The sequence below is a fragment of the Miscanthus floridulus genome, chromosome 11, assembly GCF_019320115.1.
Source record: "Miscanthus floridulus cultivar M001 chromosome 11, ASM1932011v1, whole genome shotgun sequence".
Classification (NCBI taxonomy): Eukaryota; Viridiplantae; Streptophyta; class Magnoliopsida; order Poales; family Poaceae; genus Miscanthus; species Miscanthus floridulus.
The window spans coordinates 78,272,342-78,288,888 of record NC_089590.1 but is presented as its reverse complement, the minus strand read 5'-3'; the positions used below and the strand labels follow the sequence as shown (position 1 = coordinate 78,288,888).

Sequence of the window (16,547 nt, the reverse complement as noted above, 5' to 3'; positions counted from 1 at the left end):
CCATAGCACCCGAAGTGGATTTCCTCCAAGATCTGCTACCCTTCATCAGGTGTAATGCATTTGAGGAGAACACCAGATGATGTGCCCTGTCGGTAAAGCCTATCTCCGACTAAGACGTAATTCTTACTTATGCGCATGATCTGCTCTGCTTCTACCTTGTTGTCGAGGCAACTTATGATCTCGGATGTAATCAATAAATACTTACGTCCATGTCGTGTTAACCACTAGTACCCAGACATTAGGAGTCAGGGTACTGGTGGGTATGGAGGCTCTTGCTTGATTGAAGGGACTTGGAGTTCCTATACAAACACATCTGGGGGTACCTGGGCTCTATCTGATCCCAATTTGGCCAAAGCATCAACTGCAACATTGAGATCACGCATAACATGGAGGATTTCTAGACCTTGGAAGTGTTTGTCAAGTTTACAGACTTCTACGCGGTAAGCATCCATGGTTTCCTTGGTGCAGTCCCAATCCTTGTTAACCTAATTGATGACCACCAAGGAGTCACCATAGACGAGTAAACGCTTGATGCCCAGTGAGCCTGCTACTTGGAGGCCATGAAGGAGGGCCTCATACTCGGCTTCATTATTAGTAGTAGGCCAAAGTATTTGTAGGATATATTTAAGCTGCTTTCCATCTAGAGATATGAAGAGAACGCCAACGCCTACACCTGCTAGCTTGAGGGAACCATCAAAATACATCTTCCAAAGGTCGAGGATAACTGTTGGAGTAGGCTACTAGGCTTTAGTCCACTTGGCTATGAAATTAGCCAAGACTTGAGATTTGATAGCTTTGCGGGAAACTAACTCAATGTTCTGAGCTCTGAGTTCAACTGACCACTTGGATATGCGTCCTGTTGCATCCCAATTGTGTAAGACATCACCAAGTGGGAAGTCGGGTACCACGTTAGCTTGTGCTCATCAAAGTAGTGGCGTAGCTTGCGTGAAGTAATTAAGAGGGCATAGAGGAGCTTTTGCACATGTGGGTACTTAGCCTTGGATTCTGATAGCACCTCGCTAATATAATAGATAGGTCGGTGTACCTTATATACGTGCCCTTCTTTAGCCCGCTCCACAACTATTGCCATGCTAACTACCGTAGTAGTAGCTGCAATGTAAAGTAGGAGTGATTCGTGCTTCTTGGGTGGAGTAAGAATTGGAGAGGTGGATAGGTACTCTTTGAGCTTCTAGAAGGCTTCGTCAACTTCGATTGTCCACTCAAACTTGCTCGTCTTTTTCAATAACTTAAAGAAGGGTAGACCTTTCTCCCTAAGTCATGAGATAAAATGATTAAGGGCCACCATGCACCCTGTTAGTTTCTAAACTTCTTTGACACAATGAGGTTGAGTCATCTGAGTGATTGCTTGAATCTGCTTCGTGCTAGCTTCGATACCCGATGGCTCACGAGGAAACCCAATAGCTGTCCGGAAGAAACTCCAAACACACACTTAGTTGGGTTAAGCTTCCACTTGTACTCACAAAGATTGTCAAAGGTTTACTTTAGGTCTGTGATTAGATTAGAGGGATCCTTGGTCTTGATGACAACATCATCCACATAGGCTTCTATATTATGACCAATCTATTTGCTTAGGCATGCCTGGATAGCTTGCTGATAGGTTGCATCGATGTTTTTTAACCTAAAGGACATGGTTGTGTAATAGTAGGCACCAAACGGAGTGATGAAGGATGTCTTGCTCTGATCTTCTTTTTGGAGGGCAATCTGAGGTAACCCAAGTAGCAATCAAGGAAGGATAAAAGAGTTGATTCGACTATGGATTCTATGATCTGATCAATGCGAGGTAAGCTGAAGGGATCCTTCGGGCAATGCTTGTTGAGATCTGTGTAGTCAATGCACATGTGCCACTCTTTTGAGTTCTTCTTCTGATGAGTACAAGATTAGCTAGCCAGTCAGGGTGAAGAATTTCCCTAACGAACCCGGCTGCCAATAGCTTGGTGATTTCCTTCTTGATTGTCACTTTCTTATCAGGTGAGAACTGCCGTAGTCATTGCTTAATCAGCTCTGAGCTGAGATTTAAATCCAATTTGTGCTCAGCCAACTCTCTCGGAACACTCGGCATATCAACCAACTTCTATGCAAAGATATCCTTGTTTTCCCTGAGAAAGTTGATGAGCACGAGTTCTTATTTTTTGGAGAGGTGGGCGCTGATGACATCCATCTTAGAGGGATCACCAGTACCTAGATCAATTTTGATGGTATCTATCTTAGAGGGTGGGGCAATGATTCCCGCCTTCTTAGTCATAATCTCCATGTCTTCCAGCTTAGTCTGCTGTGCAATGTTGGCAATCTCCTATACTTCATAGGCTTGCTGCATTCTAGCTACGATCTAGATGGCTTCCATGTCATAGTCATATGAGCGCTTGAGGTCACCTCAAAAGGAGAGTACACCATTGGGACCCGACATCTTGAGCAAGAGGTATGGGTAATGCGGTATGGCCATGAACTTGGCTAAAGTGGGTCGACCGAAGATAGCATGGTATGATGATTCGAAGATAGCTACCTCGAACTAGATGAACTCTGTTCAAAAATTGTTTGGGGAGCCAAATGTTACCGGGAGCATGATCCATCCGAGTGGCATGGCAGCCTTGCCGGGTACTATCCCATAGAAAGGGAGCGTGATCCGTCCGAGTGGCATGGCAGCCTTGCCGGGTACTATCCCATAGAAAGGGACTTCAGTAGGCTAGTAAAATCTAGGCCTATCTTCTTTAGCATGTCTTCAAATATTATGTTCAATCCTACACCACCGTCGATCAGGACCTTAGGGACTATCATGCTAGCTATTATTGGACCCAGGATGAGTGGATAGTGGCCGGCATTAGTCATGCTAGTCCATTGATCTTTTCTGATAAGGACATGAGCTCCATGCATACGACCATGCTTGGAGATAGAGGATGAGGAGATCAGAGAGGGTGTCCTAACTGAGAAGGAGGCCCAAAGCTCATCCAGTTTGAGTCACCAAGGTAGAGGCCCAAATCAAGTTTGAGACCATCTCAGGTTCTAGGACCAGTCTGTCATAAAACTAGTCACACGGGCACGTCTAGGCTCTGTTTTCGATGATTCACATATGGATGGAAAGCTAATTATATAAGAAAGCCAATGCAAGTGGTCTCACATCAAAAGTCCTTCGGAATCAATGGGAATTGTCAAAACAAATCAGCGTCCAGAATCTGCCAGGGTGCTATGATATCGTCTTTTGGTCCCGTTGGACCGTGTATTGTGTTTGGGCCCATTAGGGGCGTGTCCAGGGGGTGACTTCTAGAGCTCTATAATTAGCAGTCGTCGCTCTCCATAGGGTTTGGGTTTTGTTTAGTTCTTGATTTCCTCGTGAAACAGATGTCGTTTTGCTACAACTATGCCGCCAAGGTCGCTTGCTGTGAACCAGGGCCCCGGTTCTTGATCTTGTTCGCCTGTGGGACTCTTTTTCAATCTTGCAATTTTTGAATTAAATTATTGCTATTCCTTGCTACTATATTGTGCATGTCCAAGCTCCACTTTCTTTTAACCAAGTATAGGTTCGCCTTGCAACTGTTACACTCAAGCTACAACGGTATCACAGTCATCGACTGATTGCACCACCTGTTGCTTTGGTAAGAACACTTGTAAGACCATGATAAGACGCTTGAGAGTGTGTGACTTTACTCCTTGGTCACATCCTATAGTAGCTGATAGGAAAATACATACTTGTGTCTTTTCTTGTTTGATGCTAACAATGACAGGTTACAACACGTACCGATATGAGACATCAATGATGCATGAGCCACGCACTATTGCTGCTACACCTCCTCTTGTAGGTCAATCTATTCTTTCTTCCCCGCCTACTTATGATGGTATTGGTGCTGATGAGTACATTGAGTGAGAAACTAAAATAGATAATATTTTTGCACAAAGTTATATGTGCCAACGGAGGAAAATTAAAAATGCAACTAGTGTTTTGAGACAATCTACATCAACTTGGTGGGAGTCTTTAAGTTTTTTAGATAAACCTCACACATGGAATGATATGAAAGATCTTATGAGAGAAAATTTTGTTAATCCATCTCTTGTAATTAATTCAAATGATGAGGTGCATCAACTAGATCAATCTCTTTGTTATTCCTCCTGCTATGCCTAACTTTTTATAGGACAATATACAAAAGAGCTAGGATGACGTGACAGAAAATGAGATGCTCACAACCTCATGTGAAAATTCAGAACCATCAACAATTACTTCTATTGAATATGAGAGCAAAGGTAATACCCATGATGCTAAACTCACGGAAGGTGAGAGTTCTCTTGATGTGCTGAATTTTTTCACCAATCATGCTATGATAGAGCAAATTTTAGTGGAGCCTTCGCTTGATTTACCTTTGTCACAAGATGATTTGCTTGATGTTCCTTGTGACGAAGATGACTTGCATAATGATATTTATGTTATACCCATGCAATCATTGAAAAATAATCATGCTATATGTGTGCTGAAATTGAACACTTGTGCTGAAAATAGACTTGTTATTCATAATGCTAGTGAAGTTGATGAGCTAAAATTGTTGTCTTCTTTAAATACTTTGGGTTACATTGAATTTGATGATTCATGTAATCTTAGTTTTTTAGAGGAGAAAATTTTATGCATATGCTGATTTGCCATGGTTCTCTAGACATACATATCACATTTTTGGCAAATATAACAACTAAGAACAATATTTGATACAATGAGTTTATATTTGTATAAATCCAAATTCTTCTTTTGTTGTGCAAAGTAATGATCAACTAGAGGACACTAAAATCAACACTGTTGTTATGCTATATTCCTCTAGTTTTGCTTTTCAAACACAAGTGGAATCCAAAGAAAGGGAACATATGTTTCTTGTTAGTAATAATCTTTTGCAGGATAGTATTGGCAAAGATCGTGTGTATTTCAATCGAGCAGACTACATGTCTATAGGACAGGACATGCTACAAACCTGGACATGTGGTCATATTCTTTCTCACAATATTGTCTATTCCCATTATTTTGAAAACCTCGTTTGTCCTCATGTTGTGCAGGATCGACTTCAAGCAAAATCGACGTCGAGGATGGCTTTTCATCTAGAAAGGGAGGATGATAAGGACATGAGCTTCATGCATATGACCATGCTTGGAGATAGAGGATGAGGAGATCAGTGAGGGTGTCCTAACTGAGAAGGAGGCCCGAAGCTCATCCGGTTCGAGTCACCAAGGTGGAGGCCCAAATCAAGTTTGAGACCATCTCGGGTTCTAGGACCAGTCTGGTCACACGGGCGCGTTCAGGCTCTATTTTCAATGATCCACATATGGATAGAAAACTAATTAGATAAGGAAGCCAATGCAAGTGGTCTCACATCAAAAGCCCTTTAGAATCAATGGGAATCGTCAAAACAAGTTAGCATCCAAAATCTACCAAGGTGTTGCGACACCGTCTTTTGGTCCGTTGGACCGTGTATCGTGTTTGGGCCCATTAGGGGTGCGTCTAGGGGGGTGACATCTGGGGCTCTATAATTAGTAGCCATTGCTCTCCTTAGGGTTTAGGTTTTATTTAGTTCTTGATTTCCTCATGAAATAGATGTCGTTTTACTACAACTTTGCCGCCAAGGCCGCTTGCTGTGAACCATAGCCCTGGTTCTTGATCTTGTTTACCTATGGTGATTAGTCCTTTTGAATAAAGACTTAAACTTCTTTTCATTATCATAAGCCTCATATTTATTTGCAATTTCAGATTGTGTTCATCCCATTCTTGCTTGTGTTCTCGATTCGCTTGTAGGAGAGCCTTTTCGATGAGGTCAATCGTGTTTGTGTGGTTGATAACCAATGAAATAGTGGTGTAATGGTTGTGAGGGTCCGAATCAATCTTGGTTTGAAGCCTAGATCATGAATGTTGAGTCTCCACCAATCGACGCTATCACACCTTTTGAAAGATTAGGCCTTGTCTACATTATTTCCTAGAAAACTAGATTGGGTACTTGGACCAATTAACGTACTTTGGTGTTGAAGGTTCCTCTGCCATGATATCTCAGAGAGCCAAATTCCCAGGGCACTTGTTTGATGAAGTTGGTCAGCCCACAAAGATTACTTCAATTTGGACCTTGGATTGTTGGAAGCTAGGGTCAGCGTTGTCGTCTCCATCTTTGTTGTTATCAGTTTTATCCTTGCCTTTGTTGGTTTTGGCATAGAAACCTAGTTCTTGGAGTTGTCTGCACTTGGCCGCCGTGTGCTTGGCGTTCTTGTGGAAAGGGCAGGGTAAATTCTTGAGGTCTTTGAACTTCTTGTTATTCTTGTTAGACTTCTTGGACCTATCCATGGAAGCAAGGGTGTTGTTGGGTCCTCTCTTTCTAGTGGATTGTCCACCCTAATTGCTTTTGAGGTTCTAACCTTTGTCTTGTGGGCCATGTGGGAATCGTTCATGAGTACACTCTTCAGATGCAATTATCTTTTGTACTGTACGCTTGAATTCCTCAGCGGTCTCTGGATTGTCGTCGTAGAAATTTTCAAACTGCCACTTGTGTTTGATACTATTGGTAAAGTGATCCATCACCTCCCTGTCTATGATATCAAAGACTTGGGCTCGTATTTCAGCAAAGCGGTGATAATATTGCTGGAAGGATTCATCTGGTTTCTGTTTGCAAGTTCTAAGCTCGTTCTGAGTACTTGGGTGGATGAGGACACCACAAAAAATTTTACAGAATTTGTGCTGAAGCTATCCCCAAGTATCAATAGAGCGGGCTCGTAGTCTATCAAACCAAGCGAGAGGCACAGTGTCGAGTGCCATGGGAAAATATAATACTTTGATGTCATTGTCGCCGCCTGCCAACCCGATGGATTGAGAGTAGATGCGCAACCATTGGTTGGGTTCTGTCTTCCCATCGTACTTGTTGGGAAGCCGCACAGAAAGTAGTCTGTCGGAGAAACATGGGAACCTGTCTGGCTTCTCTGTACTCAGACTCACCTCTGTCTTCCTTGTTGCTATACTGGTGCCCATGATAGACTGACTGTGCGACACTATATTTTTCTTCTGGTTACCCTATGGTCCTAGATGGGAGTGGGTTGGTACTGTTGTTCTGCTCCTTGGTTACCCTACGGTCCAAGATGAGAGTGGGTTGGTGCCCGCGCCTTTGGTCCTCAGGAATGGTTAGCTTGAGATGTCACTTTTGCAGCCTGCATCTGAAGGGTTGTTGATTCCAAAATGACTTTGAGTCATTGCTGATTTAGAGTAGGGTTTTCTATGGTCGCCATCTCCTCTACCAAGGCATAGACATTGGCGTAGGGCATGGTAAAGACCCTATGGCTAGCTACTTCCACAAATTTAGGCTCCAGGTTGCATGATGCAGAGGCTCTGACGACATCACGGTCTTTGGCACTGTTGTTCCACTTCTTCATCCCATAGACACTATTCATACGCTGCCTCTACAGCCAAGCGCTGTCGTTCAATGTCTCGACAAGCTAATTGATACTGTTGTCACTCCTCCCTACGGTGTTGGGCATGGTTACGTCGAGCCTATCGAGCTCTATTCTTCCTTTCCCTAGCCGTCTTCTGCTCATCTGTCTCTTCATTGGGTGGTGTAGTGTCCAGGGAGATGTTGGACAAGGTTTCCTCTCCATCTTGGTATCTGGTGGGTTAGGCATAGGGATCTGAGGTGGTTACCCAGCCATGAAGACTTCTCTAGAGTGCTTCATGGCCAAGTGAGTTCCAGATTCTACAGTCGTCGTAATATCTAAGATCTCTATAGAATCATGATCGTTGTTGTCCGCTGAAAGAGTGCCGCTGTCTTGATAAAGCAAGAGCTCCACCATGCCGACTAGATGAGATGGATCTATTAAAGAAGTGTCTAGTCGAGCACCCGACCAATGGATGATACCTCCTTCGGGTGTGATGGATAGAATCAATCCTCTTTGGGCACCCACAAGAGGGATTTCTTGCTTAGACTACTTGAGGTGGCTGATCGTATCTTGATAGATTGAAGCCGAATTCTTGAGTTCGAGTGGAAAACAAACTATCATCTACCTTGTAGATCCAGGAGCCAAAGATGAAGGTGGTTCCTATCGAGAAAATTATGTTATCGAGGTCCGCCGAGCTCTCAATTATGAAGTTGCTCAAAGCCCCTACCTAGCGCGTCGGCTGTTGGTGTTTGATGTCCAGCAACTCATCATTGGGTTATCTAGGATGATGTTCGAAGGGCTTCGGCGTACGTAGAACTCAACAGGAAAACATAAAGAAATGAACGATTTATACTGGTTCGAGCCCTCTTGTTGAGTAATAGCCTTTACGTCCAGTCGGCGTGTTGCCTTTTGCGTTGGATTGATTATATGATTGTTAGGGTTACAAGGGGGTGTACCATACCTCTCTTTATATAGAGGAGAGGGTAAGGGCACGTATCTAGTCCTATTCGGTTACAAGAGAAGAGTCCTAGTCCTATTACATAATCTAGCTTTCATAGTAAGGCGACTAAGTTGATCTAGAATAGCTTAAAGTCCACACCACCTTGTCTCGTGTCCTTCAACAGATCATGGGCCATCCTAGGGCCCATTTGGGTAGAACTCCCATGGGGAACCCCTAGGACCCTGGTCCATCATGGCACTCAGCTACCAGCCCTGCTAGGCACGTCATGAGGCCGCTGCATCCCTGCCCTATCGCAAAGCCACTATCGAGTCGCTGTTAACAAGCACCGTCAGGCCGCTTGAAAGGTCCTAATATAGCTAAGGGGGGGGGGTGAATAGCCTATTTAAAAATCTACAAATCAACTAGAGTAATTTGATTAGTATAACAAATAGCGAAATGTAAACTTGCTCTAGCTCTACAAGGGTTGCAAGCCACCTATCCAATAATTCTAGTTGCTATGATCTCTAGACACACAATTTGCTATGTCACTACTCACTAAGAGCTCTCACACTTGCTACACTAAAGAGCTCCACTAGATGAACTTAAAATAACAAAGCAAGCTCTTAATTCTAATTATACTAAAGAGCTTGCTACAACTAGTTTGCAAGAATATAAATAAGTGAGTAAGGTGGTTATACCGCCGTGTAGAGGACTAAACCAATCACAAGATGAATACTAAATCAATCACCAGGAGAATACCAAAGGGCAAGAGACAACCAATTTTTCTCCCGAGGTTCACGTGCTTGCCAGCACGCTAGTGCCCCATTGTGTCGACCAACACTTGGTGGTTCGATGGCTAAGAGGTGTCGCACAAACCTCGTCCACACAATTGGACACTGCAAGAACCTATCCATAAGTGATGTAACTCAATAACACGAGCAATCCACTAGATTTACCTTTCGGCGCTCCACCGGAAAAGGCACAAGATCCCTCACAATCACCACGATCAGAGCCAGAGACAATCACCAACCTCCGCTCAACGATCCTCGCTGCTCCAAGCCATCTAGGTGGCGGCAACCACCAAGAGTAACAAGTGAATCCCACAGCGAAACACGAATACCAAGTGCCTCTAGATGCAATCACTCAAGCAATACACTTGGATTCTCTCCCAATCTCACAAAGATGATGAATCAATGATGAAGATGAGTGGGAGGGCTTTGGCTAAGCTCACAAGGTTGCTATATCAATGCAAATGTCCAAGAGTATGAGCTTGAGCCGGCCATGGGGCTTAAATAGAAGCCTCCACAAAATAGAGCCATTGGCTCCTTGGTCCATGGAAAAACGGGGCGACCGGACGCGCAGGTCAGATCGACCAGATGCTGGACCCTAGCATCCGATTGCGTGATGTGTGTCACGTGTCCCCTGCTTCAAACGCCGATCGCTCGATCTCAATGGTCATCAAAATGTTTAAGTTGTGATCGGATGCGCTGCTTCGAAGTGACCGGACGTAGGACCCCAGCGTCCGATCATTTCTAGTAAGCATCCAGAAGCGAAAAATCATGACCGAACACATCCGGTCATGCCCGGCTGGACTCACCCAGCGTCCAATCACTCAATGTCTCCTCCGTGCGCTACCACGTCAGCAGGACTGGACGCACCCCATCAGCGTCCGGTCGAAGACCGACGCCAGTGTCTTCACGCTTCCACTGACCGGACGCGCCGATCCAGCCGAGACCAACGTTTGGTCACTTACAGTGACCTCCGTCTTTTCTGTATAGAGCGCCGGTGACACCGTCGGACTGTCCGCACTCTACGGGCGAACACTCCGCCGGTAAAGTTTCTAACCCTTGCTCAAATGTATCAACTACCAAGTGTATCACCTTGTGCATATGTGTTAGCATATTTTCACAAACATTTTCAAGGGTGTTAGCACTCCACTAGATCCTAAATGCATATGCAATAAGTTAGAGCATCTAGTGGCACTTTGATAACCGTATTTTGATACGAGTTTCACCCCTCTTAATAGTATAGCTATCGATCCTAAATGTGATCACACTCTCTAAGTGTCTCGATCACTAAAATAAAATAGCTCCTACCACTTATACCTTTGCCTTGAGCCTTTTATTTTTCTCTTTCTTCTTTACAAGTCCAAGCACTTGATCATCACCATGGAATCACCATCATCATGTCATAATCTTCATTTGCTTCACCACTTGAAATATGCTACCTATCTCATGAACACTTTGATAAACTAGGTTAGCACTTAGGGTTTCATCAATTCACCAAAACCAAACTAGAACTTTCACCGCTGCCTCCGTCGAACTCCATAGGCCGACAAGCTCCATTCTCTTAAGTAGCAAGAGATGTTTGCGCTGAAATTGCATGTTGCAAGCGTCTGTTTCAAGTGTTTCAGAGGTACGTTGCAAGTGTTTTAATACGGATGCTGCAAAAGTAAATCAAATGTTGCACATATTGCAATGGTTACACGTATGTTGCAATATTATGTTCTTAATGTTTTATCTGTTTTTTTTTCAACGTATGTTGCAAGTGTGTTTATCTAGATGTTGCATATGTTTTTCACACATATGATGCAAGTGTTTTATCTGGATATTGCATATGTTTACAATGGTTTCAATTGTTTTCAGGTGTTTTTGCTAGTGTTTCAGACTCATGTTTCAAATATTTTAATTTGTTTTTAAACGTATGTTGCATCTGGATGTTTCAAAACTACATCGTATGTTACATCTTCCTCCTCGCCTTTCTGTTGTCTCACCTCGGTGTCAGGCGTGGGAAGACGGAGATGGTCCCCACTGGCGCGGGCGGGCCCCATGTGCTTGCGGATGGACGTAGCAGGCGAGACGTGGGCAGGCCGGTGAAGGACATAGGACAGGGGCAGTGGCGCATACGTCCGGACGCTAGCCATGTCTATACTAGTATCTCTACTATGGTCACCCTATTCGCTTATGCTGAAATTTGGCTTATACTGATGTTTATACTGAAATATTGTGAGAGAAAAATACTATTATATGACTGAAAAGTAGCTTAAACGAACAGGGCGGGTATCTCCGTTGACCATGGCTCAGATCAAAGTGTAGTAAAATGCAAAATCACCGGCAGACTGAGACATTAATCTGTACAGTTTTAGTCTCAGGAACTGACCACATTAATCGTAGAAGATCCACAACCTGTTCGGTTGGCTAGTTCGTATCGTTACTAGTTCGTTTATGTGAGAGAGAAGTACTGCTGGTTGGTTTATGTGAATAGTATCCATACGAGGGGGCTGGCCAGCCAGTCAACCCAGCCAGCCAGCCCCAGCCGATCGGGCTGCCAATATCCACCCTTTCCGAAGCTTCTTATTTTCTTATTAATGGGAGAATCATGATAGGGTATGAAGCCTTTATCTCCGCAAATCTTTTTCACATCCCCGTGATTACCATCAACCGCAAATCTTTTTCACATCCCCGTGATTACCATCAAGGCACCTTTACCATGCTAGGCGCAGTTCAAGCACTGTGATGTCGATCCAGTGATGAAGCCGAAGCCGAAGGAGAGTACTCAAAGATTGCCATTATACGATGTGGTCAACAAAAAAGATCCGACAGTCACCATGTTCGCTTGTTGGTTTCAGCCAACCTAAACCAACCAGCCAACAGTATTTTTCTCTCACAATAAACCAGCACCAGCCAGCCCAAATCAGCCCAGAAACCAACCAGCGAACAGGCCGAGTAACTCCAGTGAGTCAATGCTTTACCAAAACCCAACACATCACAACTGTCTCGCTCCCGGGTCGACGACACCCGTGGCAATCCGGAGGCCAGCCGCGCTCAAGTTGCCGCAGTTTCCAAGGCGCGACCGTTTGCATGCCAAAAATTACAACCAGCAGACGCTTCCTTCCTGGCTTCCTCCACATAATAAAACGCACACCTCTGCCCCCATCTCCACCTGTCTCCGCCGTGACTAAAATAGAGCGGATGTGATAAGAGGGTATCATACGTCGCGTTCGTGTAGTAATAAAAAAATAAATTACAAATCTATAATCTAACATTATCATATATTTACTATAGCATCATATTATCAAATCATAATCTAATTAAGCTTAAAAGTTTCGTATCATAAATTAATCATAAATTATGTAATTAATTTTATAATTAATCTATATTTAATACACCATCTATATGTCTAAATATTTAATCGGACACCAACAAAAGTTTAGCGCGAGTAACCAAACGCCCTTCTACCGGCCCGGGCACCCCAATCCGAGGCGCCTGCCGTGCGCTTTAAGTGAGCGCACCACACGAAAAGCAGGCAGCCAGCGGAGGCGGAGAGGAGAAGGAGCAGGAGGAGGAGCAGCAGTAGCAGCAGGGCTGCCAACGGCCAACGCCATGGCGGTGGGCGCGACCGCCACGAAGCTGCACCTCTCGTCGGCGGTCGCCGCCGCGCGCCGCCCCTCGCTGCTCCACCTCGCGGCCGTCGCCGTCCTCTGCTCGGTGTCCTACATCCTTGGCATCTGGCACCACGGCGGCTTCTCCGCGGGCCCCGCCGCCGCCGGCGGCGTCTCTTCCTCGGTCTCCATCGCCACCGCCGTCTCCTGCGCCACCCCCGCCCTGACGGCCGCCTCCTCGTCTCCCCCCGCGGGGCCGCTCGACTTCGCCGCGCACCACACGGCGGAGGGGATGGAGGCGGAGGCCGCGCTCCGCCAGCGCAGCTACGAGGCGTGCCCCGCCAAGTACTCCGAGTACACGCCCTGCGAGGACGTGGAGCGCTCCCTGCGGTTCCCGCGGGACCGCCTCGTCTACCGGGAGCGCCACTGCCCCGCGGACGGCGAGCGCCTGCGGTGCCTCGTGCCGGCGCCCAAGGGCTACCGCAACCCGTTCCCGTGGCCGGCCAGCCGCGACGTCGCCTGGTTCGCCAACGTGCCGCACAAGGAGCTCAGCGTCGAGAAGGCGGTGCAGAATTGGATCCGCGTCGACGGCGACAGGTTCCGCTTCCCCGGGGGCGGCACCATGTTCCCTCGCGGCGCCGGCGCCTACATCGACGACATCGGCAAGCTTATCCCCCTCCACGACGGATCCATCCGCACTGCCCTTGACACCGGCTGCGGGGTAAGCCACTTCCATCGCAATCGTACATGAACGCACACTCCATTTGCTTGACATGGTCACGTGCACGCAACAATGCCTTGTGAAGGCCCGCACAAATTCGAGGTCAATTTCAGTCAGAGATTGGAGAGAATAGCAATCGGAGATCTCGGGAGTCGGGGAATGGCGTTTGCTGCTTTGCGGGTGTCGGAAGTTTCCAATCCCTTCTCGGGTTAAAGGCTTTTCGGGTGTCTGCGAACGGGTCTGGCCCATGTAAACCTCGTGCACCGACCCGATAAGAGGCTTTGTGTCTGCGAACGGGCCTTCACTTGGTAACGGTAGTCAAGCTGCAGTGAACTGTCACGCGCTGTTTCCTGTGACAGGCTGAGCCGGATCACTGCTGAAGCGTATGAGTAGATCTGAAATCTCCGCAATAATGCTGCTGTCAACTATATCTATACGTGCTTGTCCTTTTCTATGTAGCAGTATCCCACGCACAGCAACTTCAGCTTTTTCGAGAACGTACCACAAATGCATTAGTAGACCTTTGCAATTGCGATATCATCAAATTCTAGATTGGACGTCAGGAAGGTGTATTTGTTGTCTATGCCACTGCCTGTGGCGTCTTTGTAATGGGTCGCCTTTTATGCAGTGCTATCGTCAGCCTGTTCGGTTGGCTGGTTCATATCGTTGCTGGTTCGTGAAGAAGTACTGTTGGCTAGTTTGCGTGAGAGAAAAATACTGTTCCGGTTGGAAATTTACGATCGTTTACGACAAGCCACAGCCAAACGAACAGTCTCTCGTTGCCTCATCCCATGGCACGCCAAACAGTTGTGATTGTTGCCAACTTGACCTAGGCATTTTGATCTGATTTTGTTCGATGCATAGGACCTGCTGTAATAGCGGTTGAATTTCTTACTGATGATCAGGCTCATTTTGCTGCTCTGTGCAGGTGGCGAGCTGGGGAGCATACTTGCTGTCACGCAACATCCTCGCCATGTCCTTCGCTCCACGAGACTCCCACGAGGCGCAGGTTCAGTTTGCACTAGAGCGTGGTGTGCCGGCGATGATTGGAGTCCTCGCCTCCAATCGGCTCACCTATCCGGCACGTTCCTTTGACATGGCGCACTGCTCTCGTTGCCTCATCCCATGGCAGCTTTACGGTATGTCGAATTACTATCGCCCCCGATACCACAAGCGTTCAGTATCTTCAGCTGATTACTCATCGCTTCATGCTCCCATGTATGTGAAGATGGGCTGTACTTGATAGAGGTTGATCGTATCCTGCGGCCTGGAGGTTATTGGATTTTGTCTGGACCACCAATCAACTGGAAGAAACACTGGAAGGGGTGGGACAGGACTAAAGAAGACCTGGATGCAGAGCAGAAAGCCATTGAGTCAGTTGCCAAGAGCCTCTGCTGGAAGAAGATCAAGGAGGAGGGCGACATTGCTATCTGGCAGAAGCCTACTAATCACATTCATTGCAAGGCCATCCACAAAGTTATCAAGTCCCCACCCTTCTGCTCTAACAAAAACCCAGATGCTGCCTGGTACGTGCAGCACCATGCTAACCATTTTCAGTTCAACTCGTGGTACTCTATGGTAAATCACTAATCATATTCATGTGATCGATTTTAGGTATGACAAGATGGAGGCTTGTATAACTCCACTACCAGAGGTCAGTGACTTGAAGGAGGTTGCCGGCGGCACGTTGAAGAAATGGCCGGAGAGGCTCATTGCAGTGCCGCCCCGGATTGCCAGTGGCAGCATCGAGGGGGTCACGGAAGAGATGTTTGTGGAAGATACTGAGTTATGGAAGAAGAGAGTTGGGCACTACAAGTCCGTGATTGCTCAACTCAGCCAGAAAGGCCGGTACCGCAACTTACTGGATATGAATGCAAAGTTTGGCGGCTTCGCTGCGGCATTGGTGAATGACCCCTTGTGGGTCATGAACATGGTCCCTACTGTGGGGAACTCAACAACCCTTGGGGTAATATACGAGCGTGGCCTCATTGGGAGCTACCAGGACTGGTACATATTCGTACTGCAAACATGGCTCTTCCGTGGTAGACGGTTATATAGTCGTCAGTACCTGTCCTGAATTCTCTATCTGAATTCACTGCAGGTGTGAGGGCATGTCCACTTATCCCCGGACCTACGACCTCATTCATGCAGATTCAGTGTTCACACTGTACAATGGCAGGTAAAAACATATTGCTTTAGAATTCAGTCTGGTACTGCAGAAGTGTGGAATCAGTCGTATTTAGATAGTTGTTTCTGCTCTTGTTCTCTATCTCTTTTAGCAAAAATTATCCTACCATAAATTAATAGCCTCACAGTTATGTTTGTTTTATGTAAATCTATTCCCATGAACTTTTTCTTTTGAGGAATCTCCCATGAACTTTTAATCTAGGATCTATCAATTGTCATTGTGGCAATTAATTTTTCAAGATAACGTTTTACCTCAGTTAAAGACTTAACAATTCATCCTCTGCATTGCAAGATGTGAGGCGGAGAACATTCTGCTCGAAATGGACAGAATTCTGCGGCCAGAGGGCACGGTCATCATCAGAGATGACGTGGACCTGCTAGTGAAGATAAAGAGCATCACGGACGGGATGAGATGGAATAGCCAGATCGTGGATCACGAAGATGGTCCGCTTGTCCGCGAGAAGCTCCTCCTTGTTGTGAAGACATATTGGACTCTCGAGGACAGCAAACAATAGCAATAACGTGGAATAAAAGAGTTAGAATGATTATTGACATGATCGGCACATCTTGTGACTGCCTCACCATTTGCCCTGTGAATCTGGTGGAGTTTGTTTTCTATTTTCCTTTTGGGTATTCATTTTGGGGGGATAGTTCACATAATGGAGATATAATCTCCTTGTTAAGATATAAGAGGGAAACCCAGCACAGATTTTGACATAAAAGAACAGACATTGTGCAAAGTGGGTAAATAGAAAGTACAATATTGGGATCGTTTTTCTTTCTCCGGGTGCACATTGTTTGGTTATTCTTATGATGTTGTTATGTGATCTCATTATTCGAATGTCACCTCATCGGGGCCATCCTGTGGAAATCGGAGGCCTTGTTCGAAACTAAAAAATGAGGCGTAGTAGTCTAGAAAAAATTCAGAC

The 16,547-nt window shown here is 45.9% G+C and overlaps 1 protein-coding gene across 1 annotated transcript; it reads left to right on the top strand.

Annotated features, from left to right (window-relative positions):
- Window positions 1-12,579: 12,579 nt before the first annotated feature.
- LOC136491293 (probable methyltransferase PMT15) lies at window positions 12,580-16,392 on the top strand. Its single transcript, XM_066487560.1, has 6 exons — window positions 12,580-13,431; window positions 14,360-14,570; window positions 14,660-14,957; window positions 15,046-15,438; window positions 15,533-15,610; window positions 15,911-16,392. The coding sequence occupies exons 1-6, from the start codon at window positions 12,712-12,714 to the stop codon at window positions 16,131-16,133; spliced, it is 1,923 nt and encodes a 640-aa protein (XP_066343657.1). The 5' UTR covers window positions 12,580-12,711; the 3' UTR covers window positions 16,134-16,392.
- Window positions 16,393-16,547: the final 155 nt, after the last annotated feature.

What these genes read in the sequence shown, in the direction of transcription:
- LOC136491293 (XM_066487560.1), top strand. Translation starts at nt 12,712, where the DNA reads ATGGCGGTGGGCGCGACCGCCACGAAGCTGCACCTCTCGTCGGCGGTC. An exon ending in CCCTTGACACCGGCTGCGGG is followed by an intron (nt 13,432 to 14,359) that starts GTAAGCCACTTC and finishes TGCTCTGTGCAG; the next exon opens with GTGGCGAGCTGGGGAGCATA. An exon ending in AAAAACCCAGATGCTGCCTG is followed by an intron (nt 14,958 to 15,045) that starts GTACGTGCAGCA and finishes GATCGATTTTAG; the next exon opens with GTATGACAAGATGGAGGCTT.